Source organism: Periophthalmus magnuspinnatus, chromosome 11 (assembly GCF_009829125.3).
Source record: "Periophthalmus magnuspinnatus isolate fPerMag1 chromosome 11, fPerMag1.2.pri, whole genome shotgun sequence".
In the NCBI taxonomy this organism is placed as follows: domain Eukaryota; kingdom Metazoa; phylum Chordata; class Actinopteri; order Gobiiformes; family Gobiidae; genus Periophthalmus; species Periophthalmus magnuspinnatus.
The window spans coordinates 30,301,573-30,320,313 of record NC_047136.2 but is presented as its reverse complement, the minus strand read 5'-3'; the positions used below and the strand labels follow the sequence as shown (position 1 = coordinate 30,320,313).

The 18,741-nt window shown below is 42.0% G+C and overlaps 1 protein-coding gene across 1 annotated transcript in view; it reads right to left on the bottom strand.

The window, feature by feature from the left end:
• LOC117378385 (glutamate receptor ionotropic, kainate 5-like) overlaps nt 1–18,741 on the bottom strand; it is a 76,692-nt gene that overhangs the window by 18,262 nt on the left and 39,689 nt on the right. The window contains exon 13 of the mRNA XM_033974973.2: nt 12,321–12,434. Within this exon, the coding sequence (XP_033830864.1) occupies nt 12,321–12,434 (114 nt within the window). The remainder of the gene's footprint in view (nt 1–12,320; nt 12,435–18,741) is intronic.

Below are 18,741 nucleotides of genomic sequence, written 5' to 3'. Positions count from 1 at the left end.
TGTGGCTCCTCTGTGCTTACTGTGTGTCTCCTCTGTGTCTCCCCTGTGTCTCCTCTGTGTCTCCTCTGTGTCTCCTCTGTGTCTCCCCTGTGTCTCCTCTGTGTCTCCTCTCATCCACTCATCCTTTTGAGCTTAAGCGCAGAAGCAGGGAAAGCTGTTTATATTCTCATTGTGCTAAGAGAAGAATACACTAAACACAAAATTATTCACTATTTAATATGTTCTTATGTTTTTCATATGTTTAACACACTCACATGATTTTTTTTGTGGTTTTCAAATGATCATGTCATACCCCCAGATGAGGGCAAGAGACAGATTTCTTTAATGATTACATTGTACTTTGCCATGATTTATCCAAAAGGTTGATTGATTTCTATTAGTGACTAGACCCAAGAACTCACTGTAGAACAAAACAAATCTGCATTTATACAATCTTCATTTTAGCTGCTCCCATGTGAATTAAATATGATAGGCCTATAGAATATTGTGATGTCATCTGAAACCCAGCAGCTTCCATCTCCATGTATCAGAGCTCATATTATGCACTGACCACACCACTGTACATTTTAACACTGGTGTTTTCAGTATAGATTTTAAAATGTCTGTGTCTTTGAGATTTAAGTTTGTACTTCAACTTATCTCCTTTTCTCAAAACAAGTATGTTTTCTTAAGGTTTCAAAGTTGTTGTGGCATCTGAAGAACACATGTAAAAATAGCCATGACTATGTGAAATGTGATTAGAGTTTTGACAGACATGTGGAGGGTTGTTTGAGTCAGCGCAGGAGAGAAGCAGATAAAGAGAGAGAGAGACAAATAGAGAAATTGAGGAGAGAGACAGGGAGAGAGAGAGAGGAGAAAGAGACAGAGAGAAGAATGTAATGCATGATTACTCCAGCCACCGGAAATTACATCTAAAAGTCATAATTAAAACAATTAAAAAATAAATACAATTCATGAACAGGCTTCCATCACTTACTTCACTTCAAAACCCCTCCCACCGTCCCCTCACAATGCTCCAGCTCCTCCACCAGACGACTGAGGACATCCTCTGAGCCAGGACGCCACCAGTCTCTTACACAACAGCTCACAGTCTGTGCAACCTCTGGTGAGCCAGATATTCAGCCTGGCTTGGCCCTGGAAAAGGTGTCCCTGCTCTGTGCTGGGCCAAACACAAAGGTCACGGGTGTGAAACCCATGCCTAATCCCTTCATCCACCACCCCAGGAGCCTGAGGGGAGCCGAGGACCAGACAGCCACTGGTATTCCTCCTCTGAACAGTAGGGACAGTGATTGTAAGATCTTGGGTCAATGTTGGCCACATGTCTATTTGTGGATATGGCCCCGTGCACAACTCTCCACTGGAGATCTGTGCAGTGTTTATCTATGGGTGAAGTGGTACAGGAATCTTCAGCAGCCTCATGAGGAAGAGCCTTGGGCGATCACGCCTGACCACCTGGACTCCGGGACACTTGCCAGGGCAGCTCTGTGGCAGACTTTGACAATTACAGTATAAAGACCTTTCATCGTCACAGTGCTAAATTCTCTTCAGTGCAGAGAAGACATCAGAGCTACATCGACGTCCTGACCCCACCTGCAGCATGCACACTGAGAGAAGGGAAGACCGGGGAGAAGACCCCAGGCCCAGAATGCCCTCTCCCTTTTGCAGGGCCAGCATGATTGCAAGAATCTTTGCTAGGATTTTATAGTCCACACTAAAGTGAAACTGGCCTCTAGTTCTTAAGCAAAGTCAAGTCTCCCTTCTTTGGCAACAGTGCTAAGATGTCCTTTGTGCAGCTCATTGGAAGTGTCCTCTGCTCCCAACAAGATGTAACTACCAGGACCTCATGATCAGCCACTAAATTTCTTCATAGAAATCAGACAGAAGCCCATACACCCTGGGCCCGACCTGTGCTGAGCTGCTGCACTGCTCTTTTCTTCTCGATCAGTACTGGGGTGGCACTGAACAGGTCCATGCAGACTGCTATGGCCTCCTCCGTCATCAACACTGGGTCAGATGTCACGCCACCACTGCTCAGTCTAAGATGCATCAGGTCTGCCCTTTCAAAAAACTGAAAAACTGGTGGATGCATCTGTCATTCACGGAGGTGGCACTGCCTCTCACTAGCACCCCCTTGGCCCACACATTCATAAAGGCCTAGAGTGCCCTTCTTGTCTTTGCCCATGTACTGGTGCTTCCCGTACCTCTGATAAACCCCTTCTCAAGGATGGCAACTTCTCTCTCAAACTGCTCCAAAAGGTCTTTCTCTGTGCACTGAAAAAAACGCAACTGAAGAGGCAACTGAACAAATGTTTTATCTGAGCCTTCCCCATCTCCCACCATTTTGGGATGGGCTCAGACTCAGTTTTCCTGAGCCTACACTGTTCCCAGAATACACTGAAAGCCTGTTACAATGAGTGTTTTGGGCCATTTTAATTTTGACACCACCCTTGCCCTTTGTGTCCTTTATTTTTCCTACCAGCTTGGGCAACCTATATCTCTTCTTCTGGTTTAGCTGATCAGTGCTAATTTCTAATTTTCCGAACTGAACTAATAAACCCTTCAACATCACAGAATTTTTTTAAAATATTCACATCCTTGTTTCCTTCACAGAGTAAAGTGACGGTTCATCCTCTACTGTCTCTTGAGAGAAATCAGAGAGCTGAGACAATGCGTCATCCTCTCTATCTCCACCTGCCCTCCCTGCACCACTGCACCTTGGCCTCTCCTCACCCCCCTCGCCTCTCCTCACTACTGCCTCTGTGCTTGGTGTGAGGGCACTATACACTCCTGTTTCCTCTGGTCTTCTGCCTGTCGCGCACTGCCTGCCAATGTCGTTAACATCATTAACATCATTGACATCATGAGCTTGTGGCTCAGTAGGCCCCCTCAGTCTCATCCTTATTTGACTGATCTCCTGTGCTCTTGCTTCTCCAGAGCACTCCTCTCTCATCTTCACCCGGGTCTGGGTTCTCTATGTGGGTTAGCTGCATGTTTGTGCCAGACGTCCTCACACTCAAAACACTTCATACTCCCCAAATTAACATACAGTGTGTAGTGCCTGTTTTCATGCTTTAGAGAGAATGAAACTTGAAAACTTGAAAGTGTGCCATTTTGTGTGCCATTTTGATTCTTTTAATCCATGAAGCATTGCCTTCTCAGTGACTGCACATGTTGGTGCATCTGGACTGTCTTTGCAGCTGAAACGCACAGGTTTGAGGCCGCTCACTAGCTTCCCAAAGCACACCAGCTCATGCTTTATGCTCTCATTGGAATTAGAGGGTGGCACACCAGACACAATAATCCTCACCGATGGGCCAAGCAGTGACCAAACGGTCTCAAACTCGTTGCTGAGCACTAACCCACTTTCCACTTTATGTGCATATCATGCCCATAATGCAAAAAACAAACAAACAAAAAAAAAACACTTTGGCTTTCTTCATCCAACAACACCTGCTCTACACTAAATGGAGGGTCAACCACAATTTTCAGTCTGCGGTAGACAGAACGCCCTCAGCCAAGGAGTCCCATTGCACGCTATAAACACAAGAAAAACTCTCTCCAAGACAGACAGGGAGAAGACAGGGTGAAAAGAGAGAGACATAGAGAGGGAGGGAAGGATTATGAAAAATATAAAAACATAAAAGTACCAGAGGAGAGGAGGTACAGTCAGGACCTGTCATGTGTGTCACCAAAGTCTAAATTTAACCTCCACCTTCAAACCAAACTTCTTGAGGAGCTATGGACCATCACTGGGTTATTTCACAAAGTATGTTGAGAGAAATATCTGCTTGTTTCCATAGAGATTTGTTTGGAATCTTCCCCAATATAGCATTAAACATTTCTCTCGTGCATTATTTTTCTGACGTTATTTTTCACTAATTGTTTGTAAAGCATCTTCAAGTGTCTAAAAGCGCGTGACATTTCATCGCACCACTGATTTTCAGTCATGGTACATTTTCAGGAGTGATCAAAAGCAAATAGTTGACAAAGATATGAGAACTATAATGAAACAACTTTATGGCACTATCCCGACAGTGGTTTCTGTGTCAAGGTGAAATATTACAAGCCGTTTAAATGTCCTTGTTGTGAACATGACTCCTCCCTGATTTCATCTCTGTCTCTGCTCTGTTTCTACTCTCTCTGTCTCTGCTCTGTCTCTGCTCTGTCTCTGCACTGTCTCTGCTCTGCTCTGTCTCTGCTCTGTCTCTGCACTGTCTCTGCTCTGTCCTTACTCTATCTCTGTGTCTGCTCTATCACTGTCTTTGTTCTGTGCTATAGTTTCATGTGGTTGTGCAAACGCTGCAGTAAAGACGAATTACGAATCCTCATAAAGCAGGAGCAGTCACACGCATAAATCTGTCAGCAGAGGGCAGTAAAGGGGAGCAGGAAAAATAAACATGACAAGACTGCCGAAGAAGTCAATGTGCGTGCTATAAACACCTTACGCTAGTATGGTAGCACCAGCGCTAAAGCAACAAGGTCCATTCTCTCAGCTCTAAGGAATAGAGCAGCATCCCAGTTCCCATCAGGGAAATCCCTGATGGGAATTGGGTTATTCGGCATTCAAACCTGTCAACACTAAATCCCTGTCACTGCCATCTGGTGGTTAATTGTGCATGTGCTTCTTTAAAAAAAATAAACTGTTCCACCTTGTAACGTCATGTGACAATCCACGAAGTGCTCCCCTGTGTTTTTAAACTCCATAAACCTTCACTAGAATCATTTTGATCATTTCAGCCATGGAATTCACAAGACTGCTGCCCCTGCGATCCGGCCCCGGATAAGCGGAAGAAAATTGATGGATGGATGGAATTCACAAAGTCCACTGAACTAAAGGTAAATGGTAGCGGTTAACATGAAAAGTACTACTTCATGACATCACAAGGTGAAACAGACCATTTTGATCTTTGGAGATGTAGACAGACTAATAATAAAGTGTTAGTCAAACATGTGTGAATGAAACAAAACACAACTCCAGGTCTCGTTTTTTGATGAGTTCTGATGACTTTCTACCATTAAAGCTAAAAGCTCACAATCATCAATATTTAAAAGCTTTCAAACTGTTTTACTTAAGTGTCTGTAAACAATGCTGTTTTGTCCTATGTCTGTTATTTATAATGCTTCTTATCTGCATGTTTTACTGTTGTGGTCACATTTGGTCATCTTTTTATATTGCACTTTTCCACATTCAAGGCACCTTCAGAGCACTTTATTCACACTTACACTCATACACCAGTGTGCATAGACACTGGAGGCGAGGCAAGTGGGTGAAGTGTCTTGCCCAAGGACACAAGGGCATCATCACACCGCCAGCCTATGGGTCAGTGGATCTGAGTATTCTCCCAGTAATGTTTATTTCAAAAGTGGGATTTGAACCACCAACATTCAGATCAGTGAACTACATTTGTCCCACTGTCTGGATGGCTTAAGGGTTAGAGTTAGGATTAGGGTTTATAGTTGCTGTGATGCAAAATTACCAAATGCAAATGGCAATTTGGTAATCTATGAAATGTTTGATTGTTTTATGTTATGGTGATCCTTCTTTGCAGGTACACCTAAGAACTACAAATGGACACTAACCTCTTAGCTAACTCTGGAATATTATGCAGTTGTACTTTTGGTTAATATGCACTGTCCATGTTATAAATAAATAAATAAATAGACACATAGGTGTACAATAGGATGGGAGGGCATCTGACACACAGGGACACATTAAATTCAGAAACTTTTAACAGGTATAAAACAGGTCTCCTCATAGATCTCAGCTCTAGGGGACAGGGCCTTGATCCTCTCTCTCCTCGCTCTCACCCCTCACCTTCCTCTCCCCTCACCACCCTTCTCATCCTCGGGAACCTTCCCTCTGGACGTTCAAAAAAACTTCAACTCTTCAAAATTCCATCTCCTCAGCAATTCTGCAGGCAAAATGTACTTTTTGTTATAACGTAGTTCCCTCATCACAAACACGTCTGAAGAGGTTTTAGACGTCCTCTATGCATGTTTCAGTATCAGACGTCCTCCATGCATGTTTCAGTTATCTACTATAGTAACAATCTCTTATTCAAACCCTTGATACATTAAGCAGCATTTGCTTGTACAAGGCTCCACCCACAAGCCTACATCACCCGTGCTCAACCGTGCTCTGGTCATTTTCCATAAATATAGAAAAACATGATACTGTCATGATCCGCACCGTCCGCTCCTAGTTTTCCTCCTGTCCTGCTCTTTCCCTCCCTTACCTGCCAGATCTGGGCTGGGCTCCTGGCTCCTCCTGCGCGCACCTGCAGCCCATCAGTGCAATCACCACCACCTGCTGTGTATAAGAGGAGCCAGGACTAGACTCTCGGTGCATGATCGTCGTCGTTCCTTCGTTCTGTCATTCCTGTCGTTGTCTGCGGGATCCTACGTGTGTCTTCGCCTCCTGTCCTGTCTTGGTCTCCGGCTTGTTTCCCGTCACCTGCCCTGGCTCCCGCTTGCTGGATTACTCCTGCTCAGTCCTTCCTGTTCCCGCGCCTTGTCCTGTCGTGCTCCGGCCCTGGATGTCTCCTGCCCGCTCTGGACTACGCCCGTCTGGCCTGCCTCCCGCTCCCTGTCCCCGTTTGTGATTTACGAACAATTGACTATTAACTCTGCACTATTGTAAATAAACACCGTAAATCTGCCCAGAGTCTACACTCTTTGGTCCGCTACACCCACCGTTACGACAGATACAAAACAAAGCACTACAACTTCACAAACCTGATGCAATGTGCAGTTGTTTCATTAGAGGGATGCATGTTGATTGTGTTGTGTTGTATTAGCGCTCTGAAGGGGGCGTGACTTAACACAGAGAACAAAGGGAGGGAAGACTCAGAATGTCAAAAACTGAAATGAAACCTATAAAACATGTAAATATGTTGTTTGTGGTGCATATACTATAGCATTTTCAAAAGAATAAAAGGAAATACACAGACACGCACACACACACACATATATATATATATATATATATATATATATATATATATATATATATATATATTCATCATGGAATCAGTATTGCGTATTGAGTCTGTTCCTTAGTATCGAAATTGAGTTTGAAATTTGAGTATTGTGACAACATTACTTCGATACATAGATGCTTTATATTTGTTGACACTAAGTAATACCAGCATTGTGTTAATCTTCACAGTAAAATAACATCTATAATCATAATAGTTGAAAACATTTGGTGACCTGTGTCTGGAAATTACCCGGCATCCTCACATCACTTTTGTGCATTTTTAAAGATAGAAAAACCCTTTAACATTTAGACAGAATGTGAAATGTTTTGTGAAAAGTCTGTATGGGGTTAGTCCATTTGGTCCAGCTGTAACAACTGTACTATTACGATTTAAGGATGAGATTGTCTCTTTTTTTTTTTTTTTTCTTTTACAAATGCAAAATTATTATTCTGTTGGTAAATAATAATTGACTCTTGTGAGCCTTAAGCCCTCGTAACAGCACAAGAAAATTCTATTCTGTCAATTGGACAGAATGAGCTACATTAAGTGAGCATTGTGCTTGAGTAATATTTTGCATAACCGTTCAGGCTCCTAATGAGTGCACTCTCAGCTATTAACATACTGGCTATTAGCATACTAGCTAGCAACATTGTTTTCCTTGTTTAGATTTGAATCTGAGGATGGAGTTATAAATATGAGATAAATTGTGTCTATACCCCCCATTCAGATCATAGCCAAAGAAAATAAATGGTTTGAGAGAGGAGTAAAGAGGCATTTTGTTAGGAAAGACAATCCATCTTTTAAAGGGAATGGGGAATTTAGACTGGATAGACATAATAATAAATTATGTCTAAACTCCCTATCCCTGTTTAAGGAGGGATTGTCTCTCTGAACAAAAACTGCTTCTTTAACTCTCCTCTCAAACTATTTATTTTCTCCGGCTAAGATCTTTACCTCACTATCTTCAAAGGAGTGGTTAGTGTATTTGAGATAGCAAAGAACTCAGCATAATAAGTTCCCTTTAGGCAATAATAAACTGCACATGATAAGCTCCTGTTTCTGTTGCAGTAACTGATGTGGTTTGGAGGTGTGTCTTTGGGGGTGTGTCTTTGAGGGAGTGTATTTGGGTGTGTGTCTTTGGCTCTGGTTCGAGTCTGACTCTCTCCTCTGGGAAGGACATACATAGAGCTGGCGCAGCAACTTTTATCATCTAATTAAACCTCGACCAACCTCCTCTGCACCATCTAACCATCCTCTGGTCTCACAAATACTCTCCTCCTCTGTACCATATACCCATTGTCCTTCCTCTGTACCACATGTTCACTGTCCCTCCTCTGTTCCATATACTCACTGTCCCTCCTCTGTACCATATATTCACTTTCCCTCCTCTGTACCATACATTCACTGTCCCTCCTCTGTACCATACATTCACTGTCCCTCCTCTATACCATATACTCACTGTCCCTCCTCTGTACCATACACTTACTGTCCCTCCTCTGTACCATATGTTCACTGTTCCTCCTCTGTACCATATGTTCACTGTTCCTCCTCTGTACCATATGTTCACTGTTCCTCCTCTGTACCATATACTCACTGTCCCTCCTCTGTACCATTTACTCACTGCCCCTCACTGTCCTTCCTCTGTGCTATATACTCACTGTCCCTCCTCTTTTTCCATATATCCCTCATCTGTACCATATGTGCCTCCTCTGTACCATATGTTCATCCTCTCAGTCTGTAACTTTATCTCTATAAAATCTACCATGGCTCACGTCTCCTAAGCCTCTAAATAAATAATATCCGTTCGTGTATGGCTTTTATATTGCATCTCTCATCAGTATTCTACTCATGTCCAGCTGTGCTTCACCTGCAGCCATTGTCCGGTATCAGCGCTCAGCTCTTTACGCGCACTCCCCTGGCCCCTGTGCACGCCCCTGGCCCCGTGCATGCCTCTATGCGCTCAGTTCATTTTCTAAAGTGTGTCTTTCAGGATGGAGTGTCCGTCAGATGCCCTGTCGTCAGCTAATGTGCCGAGAAGCATGAACTGAACAGCTGTAGGGTTTTAGGTGAGTTTGATTGAGTGCGCATAAGACTTACAGCTGCTGCCTGTCACTTTAGTTAAACGTATGGGGTCGTTTTGTCGGATTTGGTCACTGTGTGAGCAGATTCTGCACTAACAATTGGGCTAGCGTGGGTTTCACACATGTTACACTAGAGGATTAGCACATACCACAATATTGTTCTGATGGCTTTACTGAGAGCTTTAAAGCTCTCAGTAAATGAGGATAAATAATACACAATAGGTGAAGAGTAGAAGAATACACAATAGGCTCTTCACTAGCTGCAGGCTCATCTGCACAACATATCACATATGTCCCTAGAGTACTTTTGTATGCAGATTTACACATGTGGAGACAATAGAAAATCAAACCATTAAGTGTGTATACAGTAAGGGCCCTATTGGAACCTTTCTTGTCGTAACGGGTGAGTGTAGCGGACCAAAGGATGCAGACTCGGGGAATATTTACAGGATTTATTGTAGGAATAGGACAAGTACAAACAGAGGGTGGACAGAGGGACAAAGCTGATGTGATGTGCGGTAGTTTCATTTGGGGAATTCACCCTGACTGTGTTGTGATCATCCTCTGAAGGGGACTGAGGAAAGAGAGAGCATCAAAATTTAAAGTGAAACTTATTAAACATGTTAATATGTTGTTTTCGGTGAATATGGCATTTTCAAAACAATAAGGTAACATGGTGATCTAAATATGTTATTTTATTATGTTTTTAACTATATTCAGTCACATGGATGCCATTCTGAGACATTTTAATGTTAGAAAGCACTAGCCAGTTATGCTGCCCTCAAATATCCTCACAGATTTCGGTAAAAGGGCACAACAACAGCAGTGGTAAATACGTTTTTGGCTAATTCTGGTCAATTTAAAGTAATGTTTATGAATGTACACTGTCCGACGCAGCATGTCTCATAGACTGTCTGTTCTAATACAGCAGAATTACTGTGGTGCATTTTGGACCACAGTATGTGTTTACATTGAGTTCATACTGGATCTGACATTTTACTGAAGCTGTGACGTGCCAAGCTCGAACAATAAGAAGAGTTTAATCTGCCCATTTCACTCTAGCCAGATTTAATGAAATGAAAATCCTCGTCTGGTTTGTAGAAGTAGCACTGCTCATGTTAACAACACTAACAAAAGAGCAGCTGGAGGGAAGGGAAATAAAACAGATGTAACTGAATCCCAAAGCCAGAGCCCGATCTGAGTCTGAGACCACCGGACAAGAGACAGTTCAGTCCTGTAAAAACATGCAACACTTTTCACTTTTTCACTTTTGACAGTGTCATCTCTGTGTCAAAACATACACAACATATAATATGTACAACATAAATATACATCTGAAAGAGAGGGAGAGAGGGAGAGAGAGACAGAGCAGAGAGCGCCCCTTTTGAGAGGGAGAGAGAGGGAGACAGAGAGAGGAGAGAGTGCTGCTTTTGAGAGAGAGAGAGGGAGAGAGAGAGGAGAGAGAGAGATGAGAGGGGGAGATAGAGAGAGACAGAGGAGAGACCGCAGGAGAGAGAGAGAGAGAGAGACATTTGAGAGACAGGAGGGAGAGAGTAGAGGAGAGAAAGAGGGGGAGAGAGAGGGATAACAGAGAGTAAAGGAGAGAGAGGGAGAGATGACAGGGAGGAGAAAGAGGGAGACATGAGAGGAAGAGAGGAGAAGAGAGAAAGATAGTAGAGGAGAGAAAGAAGAGAAAGGGAGAGAAGGAGAGGGAGGGATAAGAGAGGGAGGGAGAGAGAGAAATAGAGAGGGAGAGATGAGAGAGAGAGAGGATGAGAAATGGAGAAAGACAGGGAGAGATAGAAAGGGAGAGAGAGAGAAAGAGGGAGGGAGTGAGGGAGACAGTGGAGGAGACAGAGGGAGAGAAGGGAAAGAGAGGAGTGAGTGAGAGAGAGGAAGAAAGAATGAGAGGAAAGGGAAAAGGGGAGGGGGAAAAAGAGAAGGGGAGATAGGGACGGGGAGAGAGAAGGAGGGAGAGAGAGAGAGGGGAGAGAATGAGAGAGAGAGAACTGGATAGAAAGAATGCAAAGAAAAGGAGAAGGGGAGGAGAGAGAGAGAGAGGGGGGGAGAGAAAGAGAGAGGAAAGACAGAAAGGGAGGTGAGAGAACACATGACTCTAGAGTGATGTGATTTATGTCCATCATTTCTACATTAACCTCGGCTGTCCTACCTCCCTCTTCCTTCTCTTCCGTCTCTCCTACTCTCTCTTTTTTTTTTCATTTCATCTTTCGGCCTGGCAACGCTGCACAGGAAGCAGCCATCTTTAAATTTCCGTCACGCGGCACAGAGCCAGTGATCTACCCCCGAGCCCCAAAACTCACATTTATCAAACTGTGGATTCTGTCACCTCCTTCTGCTCTCCTCCTCCGCCTCTCCTTCTCTCTTTTCTTGGATGAAGCTTTTACAATAATCCCTCTGAACAAACCAACTGATCCAGGGTCAGAAAAACAAAAGCCTCTGGTCACATCACATCTCATCCTTTAGTAACAATAAGAAATGCAGTATTACCACTGAAAGACAATATATGCATATAATAATGCATCATATAAAAGAGTTGTTAGATCCAGATGGGCTCTCCTCAGAATAATACACTCCCAGGATCAGTTATGACTGTAATAAGATATATCCTTTTTGTTGTCCTTCAAAGACCCCTCTGTCTCAAGATCACATGAGCCTTTTACTGACAGAGGACTGGCTGTAGACTTCTCCATTAAAACAGCCATAGATCAAATAACTGAATCTTCATTTAATATAATTGACTCTGTAATGTCTGTACTGTATCATGTGGACTCTGTAATGAGTACTGTAACATGTGGCCCCTGTAGTGTCAGTACTGTACCATGTGGACTCTGTAGTGTGAGTACTGTACTGTGTGGACTCTGTAGTGTCAGTACTGTACCATGTGGACTCTGTAGTGTCTGTACTGTACGATGTGGACTCTGTAGTGTGAGTACTGTACCATGTGGACTCTGTAGTGTGAGTATTGTACCATGTGGACTCTGGTGTGTGAGTACTGTGCTACGTGGACTCTGTGCTATCAGTGCTACACCATGTAAACTCTGTAGCTTCAGTACTGTACCATGTGGACTCAGTAGTGTAGGTACTGCACCATGTGGCCCCTGTAGTGTCAGTACTGTACCATGTGGACTCTGTAGTGTGAATACTGTACCATGTAGACTCTGTAGTGTCTGTACTGTACCATGCGGACTCTGTCATGTATGTACTGTACCACGTGGACTCTGTAGTGTCAGTACTGTACCATGTGGACTCTGTAGAGGATGCTGATGCCGAGGGTCATAAACGGTTTGGAGAAATCAATAACTTTCTCTCTCTCCGAGGTGATGGTGAATCCGGCTACAGCCAGGTCTGCTTTCTGTCAACAAAGAGAGGAATAAACAAATAAATACATGCAGAAGAGAAACTGTTCATTCACAAAAAGCCGACGGATTTCACAAAACCTTGGCAAAAAAACATAAAACAAAAAAACAACAACAAATAAACAAACAAACAAAAAACTATCCAGATGCTAACTAATACCTAATGAAATACTGAAACTGTCTTAGAGGTGTGAGTCTCAGCATTCACACTTGTTTTGGACCTGGTTTAGTTTTTACCACAGGCCCTGACAAAACTTTACAAAGTCATTTGGATCCGGAATCGTACCCTGTCTCCAGAATTCCAGAGGGCGTGATTGACAAGAGGAGTAACCAATCAGAGAGGCACATGGTCTGTTTGTGTCAAAACAAACATGACAGCTCACACATCAGAAAAGGGCTAAAATAACAGATTTCAGCAGAATCAACAGAACTTGTCTTCATCTAAGGTAAAATAAGTGATATATTTAGTTCTTAGCTCAGTGTTTGGAGAAGACATGTCTGGTTTGAGAGGCACACAATACAAATGGGCTGTCACAGGTTTGTCATGCTCTATGGTCCGATATGAATTTGAAAAGAATGTAAAAGGGATCAGGCGAGTTTTAGCCCAGTTTAGTTCTGTAATAGACTTGGATTGGTCTTGTTGTACTCCTGGTTTAGTTCTGGATTTAGTTCCAGTATAGTCCTGTAACACTTTATAATAACTACACTTTAATTAATCTTAATACACATGAACAAATACCTAATTGATAATGAACAAATACTTTATTAAGCTTTATAGCTACTTAATTAATACCATACTTTGCTATCACCTTAATTAGGTAGTTATAAGCTTGAACCATTTAAAAGTCTTTGTTAGTTATGACATAAGAGATTTGTTCATGCTTTAAAGCTAATTATAGCGTAGTAAATGACCAAACTAAATGCATAGCTGAGTACTTGACGTTTTCACTTAAAATTACTTTCTTCCCCCAAAATTCAGCTCAATGTTACACAAAAGTAAAGGAGGTGCTGGGAAAGAAACCCAAACATCTGTATTCTATAAATTATACATAGTTTCAACATGAAGTTCTGTATCATTTCCTGGTATTTAAAAAAAGAAAAAAAAACAAAAAAAAAAACACTAAAATGACGAGTTTCTTGTGTCAGAGACAATTCATAAAGGTGTTGGCATGAAGGGAAGCATGTATAAATTATTTAATAAAACTACACCTTTAAATCTAAAAAAAGATATAACCTTTTTAATGCTGTAATCTAAAGGATGTCCTGTGGTATAACATGAAAAATCACACACTTAAAAAGACAGTTACACAAAAGCTATGAGCTCAGCAGTAATCCCAGAGCACCAGGGGGCACTGTAGGATTAAGGGTTTAAGATACAGGTACAAATGAATCATTGATGATGAAAATGATGTTCTTTACAATGGGACAAATGAGTACTACTATATTAAGACATTTCTTAGGATTTTTAACATGGTAGATTTGTAGTGAGTATCCAGTGGGGTGTGAAGGGTGTGACAGAAGAGGTCACACCGAAAAGCATGTTAAAATGTCTCAAATTAAAAGAGTTACATAAAAAAACATGATGTAAAGCTTGTGAAAAGATTTCCTTGCCATTGTTGTAGAGCTGATTTGTTTTTCTATATCTTCTTTGCTACAAAGGTGTGTCACACGGCAGGACGGAAAAAAGGCATTACACCCTCAAATGTCAAGTACCCAGCATCATGCATGTATAATTTACACTGTTTGTTTTTTTGTTTTTTTTCCTGTTTTGTTGTCTGTAAATCTCCACTCTCTTCCTCCCACCAAACACTGTGCAAATCCCAGAAGATCAGGAGGAACTTTGAGAGATGGATTCTGGTTTGTTTTTCGCCTCATATCTCACGACAGTCTGCTCATGCTGCACCCACTGCAGGTAAAAGACAGAGACATGAGAGGAGGCAGTAATGAGGTGTAGTTCCATTGACAGCCTTCAGGGGGAACATAAAGAACAGCAGTGTCTTTGCTGGTTCAGATCATCTCCAGCTTTTTGATGTGTGTGTGTGTGTGTGTGGGTGTGTGTGCGTGTGTGTGGGGGTGTGTGGGTGTGTGTGTGTGTGTGTGTGTGTGTGTGTGTGTTCCTTAGTTTCGAAATCGTGTTTGACATTTAAGTATCATGACAGCACTTGTCTCTTATGGGGATAAAATCAGGTCCATGATGTAAATCTTTTATTGTTAGATCAACTAAATCAACAACATGGTTTAAAGTTTAGATCTGGGTTCATTTAGGTTAAGCTTAGAGTTTAGGTTAAGGTTAAGCAAGTAGTGACTTTGGCTAAAGATATTGTACACACTGTGTGCCTGTGTCTGTGTGTGTGCGTGTGTGTGGTTTAGGGGCAGTGGGTCATATTGATTCTTTGACCTCCTCTTGATTTTATTCGTTCATGAGAGGCTGGATTTATGGCTGGTGTTTTGTAGCCTCTCCCTGTTCTGTGGCTCTGTAAGACTTGAGCCATGTGGGGCCCCGCACATGTTCAGGTACTCACTACACGCTCAGCTGTGACCCGCTGTCCACACTGTTCTATTTTTTATTTTTTAACACTATTCTACCACACAACTGGGTTAAATATTAAATACAATTGTCCCTTGCTATATTATGTTTCACCTTTCGCAGTCTCACTGTTAAGTGGATTTTTTTTGGGTGCAATTTTGCATGCTTTTTTACAGCATATGAACGTGCATTCGGTTGTGCGTCCTGATTGGCTAAGGGACTGTACAGTATAGCATGCATTCAGTCAAATTTACATAAATGTTCAATTGACACTACCAAGACGAAGAGGCACAGTCAGAGGAACTGTGAAATACGCCTGAAGTACTGTTAATTAATTAAACAAGAGGGAAATGTGAGAAAATGGGAATACCTGTCTGAGAAAAATGCATAAAGTGTGTGGTGAGGGGTTTTACAGCCTTAAAACATATAAAAAATATGAAAAACAAAGATGACTACTTTGCAGATTTTGTCTTTTTGGCTTATTTTTTAGAACATAACCCCCAAGATAAACCAGGGACCACTGTATTTTCAAAGGACAGACACAAAAATGGGAAAAAAAAAAAATCATGTCAACAGTACGGTGCAAGAAATACGAATCTTCAAATAATTTAATATACAAGTGATATTCCAAATGCCTGCAGTGTGATGCCTATGTCTATATGAAGCTACTATTAATAATTGGTTCAGAAACTGGCTCATATAACACACAAGGGCTTTAAAACACAGCAGTTTGGTGTGAGTCACACAACAGAATGGAGCACAGCTATAGGAGCACAGCTGGACCCACAAGAACCAAACCAGGATCAAGAGCAGGACTAAGACTGGGACTGGGGCCAAACAAAAGGAGGTGTGCCTTCTCCAGAGACCTGCGTAGTAGTGGTGCAACCTAATGCATTCTGCTGCAGCGAAATACACACCAGCGATCAATATTTCATTAAACAAACCCAAAGTCGAAGTAGCCCGAGTCCTGCTGGGTTCAGGCGCCACAGGGAAAAATGAAAAAAATCGCATTGTTCAGAAGTTGCCAGTCACACTTCAGAGCCAGAGCAGAATTAGCAAAGCTGAAACGTGCAACATTCGTCTTTGTTACCCCGAGCCATGATAAGTGTCTGCCATTTTCCCACCCAGCTTAAACATAATGAACTCCTGAACACTGAAAAATGAACGCAATTTTCACAAAGTTTCTGCACCGAGAAGGCTCTGAAAGTAAAAGCAGAGAATGGGTCATTATCTACAATATGTAACTGTGCAGCAGTTTGAGGTCACTGAAAAGATTAAAGACTTCATAGAAACACAGGGAAAAATTACACATGTATTTTTTCAGATTCAGAATCACTTAAGTCATATAAAATAAGGAGAGAAAAAATGGAAGCTCCACTAGAGCAGATGATGGGCTCTAAACTGCATAAGTTAAGTTAAAGACACTGTGCTTGTGTCTGCTTTACAGTTATAACCTATGACATTTGTGCATTGTATGTGTAAATGTTTGGACATTTTAAAGTGCAATTATATTGATCTAAAACAATCGAATAAAAGAAACAAGTCCACTGACTTCCACATTAGAAAACAGTGGTGTTCAATGGGAGCTGACATCGCAATAAACATCATCATAACATGATGTTTATGGTGATTTATGGCGCATGCTGTCAACCCCTGCACATCACACTAGTGAGCAGCAGATTTTTTTTCATTTGAACCAAAATGACTACAGGATGCTGCCAAATCCTACGAGTATCACTGATTAAGAAAATAAAATTGGAGAACAAAATACGTCACAGTGGCTGTGTACCAATGGAGGTGAAAACAGGGCAAATCAGAGCAAGGACGTCTTGAATACAGCCGAATAAAGATGACTCAAACATGCATGAATCACTCATAACTTCAGAGGGTCAATGAGAAGGAAACAACTATAACATAGTTAAAAGCTCTGAAAAGTTAATTTTGCAGAATAGGTCTGATTTAAGTGCACGTGACAGATTTTAAATCATCACTTAATTTGGTGGGATAATATCAGTCACAGTTATAAATCATGATGTTATAGCAGTCAAGTGAGAGTTTGTGCAGAAAAGCTGAAATAAAAGTTGAAAAAGTAGTGCTGAGTTATAAGAGATATTAATGACAGTAATTATATAGACAATGATTTAGTGAAAACAGCAGTCTAACCTGTCTGACAGAGAGAGACATTCATCCGCAGAGAAGGAACTGAAATGGACTCACATTCAAACTACATGCATAGCTATCCCACTTGTTGCCTTGTTCCAAACAGGAAGTGAGCATGGATTCAATTCAGCTGCATTGACTATGGCTCCAATTCACTCTCTATTGAAAAATCTCTCTGTAACTTCTGCTGTCACACTCATCATTTTGGTCTTAGAATGTTCGTATTAACTTGCTCTACATGATACTTGCATTTTTATTTTGCTATTTTGTCCATAAATCAAGATATGAATATTAATAACAGACCAATGAGGCTTCTCCCTGGTCGCCCCTGCTAGTGTTAGCAACAGGTTTGATTGACAGCTGTTGTGCCTCATTGCTAAGCGCCCGACCCCCTACCAAACCAGCGGTGCAGGTGGGAAGGGGCAAGTACCAACCTCGCTCCTGATTTTCCCTCACCTGGATTTCCAAACATAGGACTTTGTTGGAAATTAGCTATAATTGCTGGCATTGACTAGCCTTGACTGGCATAATTTGGCTGAAGCCAACTGCTGTGGTGTGATGTCACGCTGCCTCAGCACACTTTTTAATACATTCTCTACACATGGACAGACCATAATGCATAGACACTATGCATTATGGACCACAGACCCACTGTAACCTCAACCATAAAGAATATGTCAAACCCACCATTTTCAGACAAAGTGCTATACAAATACACAGCTGCTGTTACAAAGGAGTCATGCAGAATACATGCACTTTAGCAGAAAGGAATTAATTCTGCGCCGGCCTCTTATAACAATAACACAGTGAATATTTTATGTAAAAGGAAAACGAGAAAATGAGATATTTCTGCTCAAATCTGATGCAACTCTGCGTTAGACATGATTTCAGAGAGTTTCAGAACGTCATCATTACTGCAGTCTGTGATCACCCTCTGTCATCTGCACATCTGAACATGTGAGGGTCTGATCGGGTTATTCTGGGCCCGCCCGGAATGTTGAGATTTGCCTGGAATGTTCCACAGTATGTCATTACATTTCTCTATGTTGCACTCATTCAGTTAAAGGTGTTCTTATTGCTAAACATACATTCTTGCTACAAGTGGGTTCACCCTCTCCACAGATCTGACCTTTGACCTGACCTGGCGCTGTTACTGGCTTGTCTATTAATGCCATACTGTGCAACATTATAGGCAACACAACATTCCCATGGGGATGAGCAGGTAGGTGCACCTTTAAGACATGTAGAAAGTCACTGGTTCAATCCTGACAATCCTGGCAAGACGCTTTCTCCTCATTGCTCACTCCAGTCGCATTAATGCCACTGGTCATGACAGGAAGGGCATAAAACACACAACTGTTAAATCACAATCTGAGGACCTTGTTTTACTACTGGTGTCATCACTTTAGTTCTGGTGTCATCATTTTAGTTCAGGTTTATGTGTGTTAGCCTTGTGTGCTATCCCTGTGTGTTAGCTCTGTGTGTTAGCCCTGTGTATAGTACCTGTGTGTTAGCCCCGTGGTCCCCAACCACAGGGGCGGGGACCGGTACCAGTCCGTTATGCATTTGCTACCGGGCCGCACAAAAACAGTAAATAATTTATCAGGGACTGCATC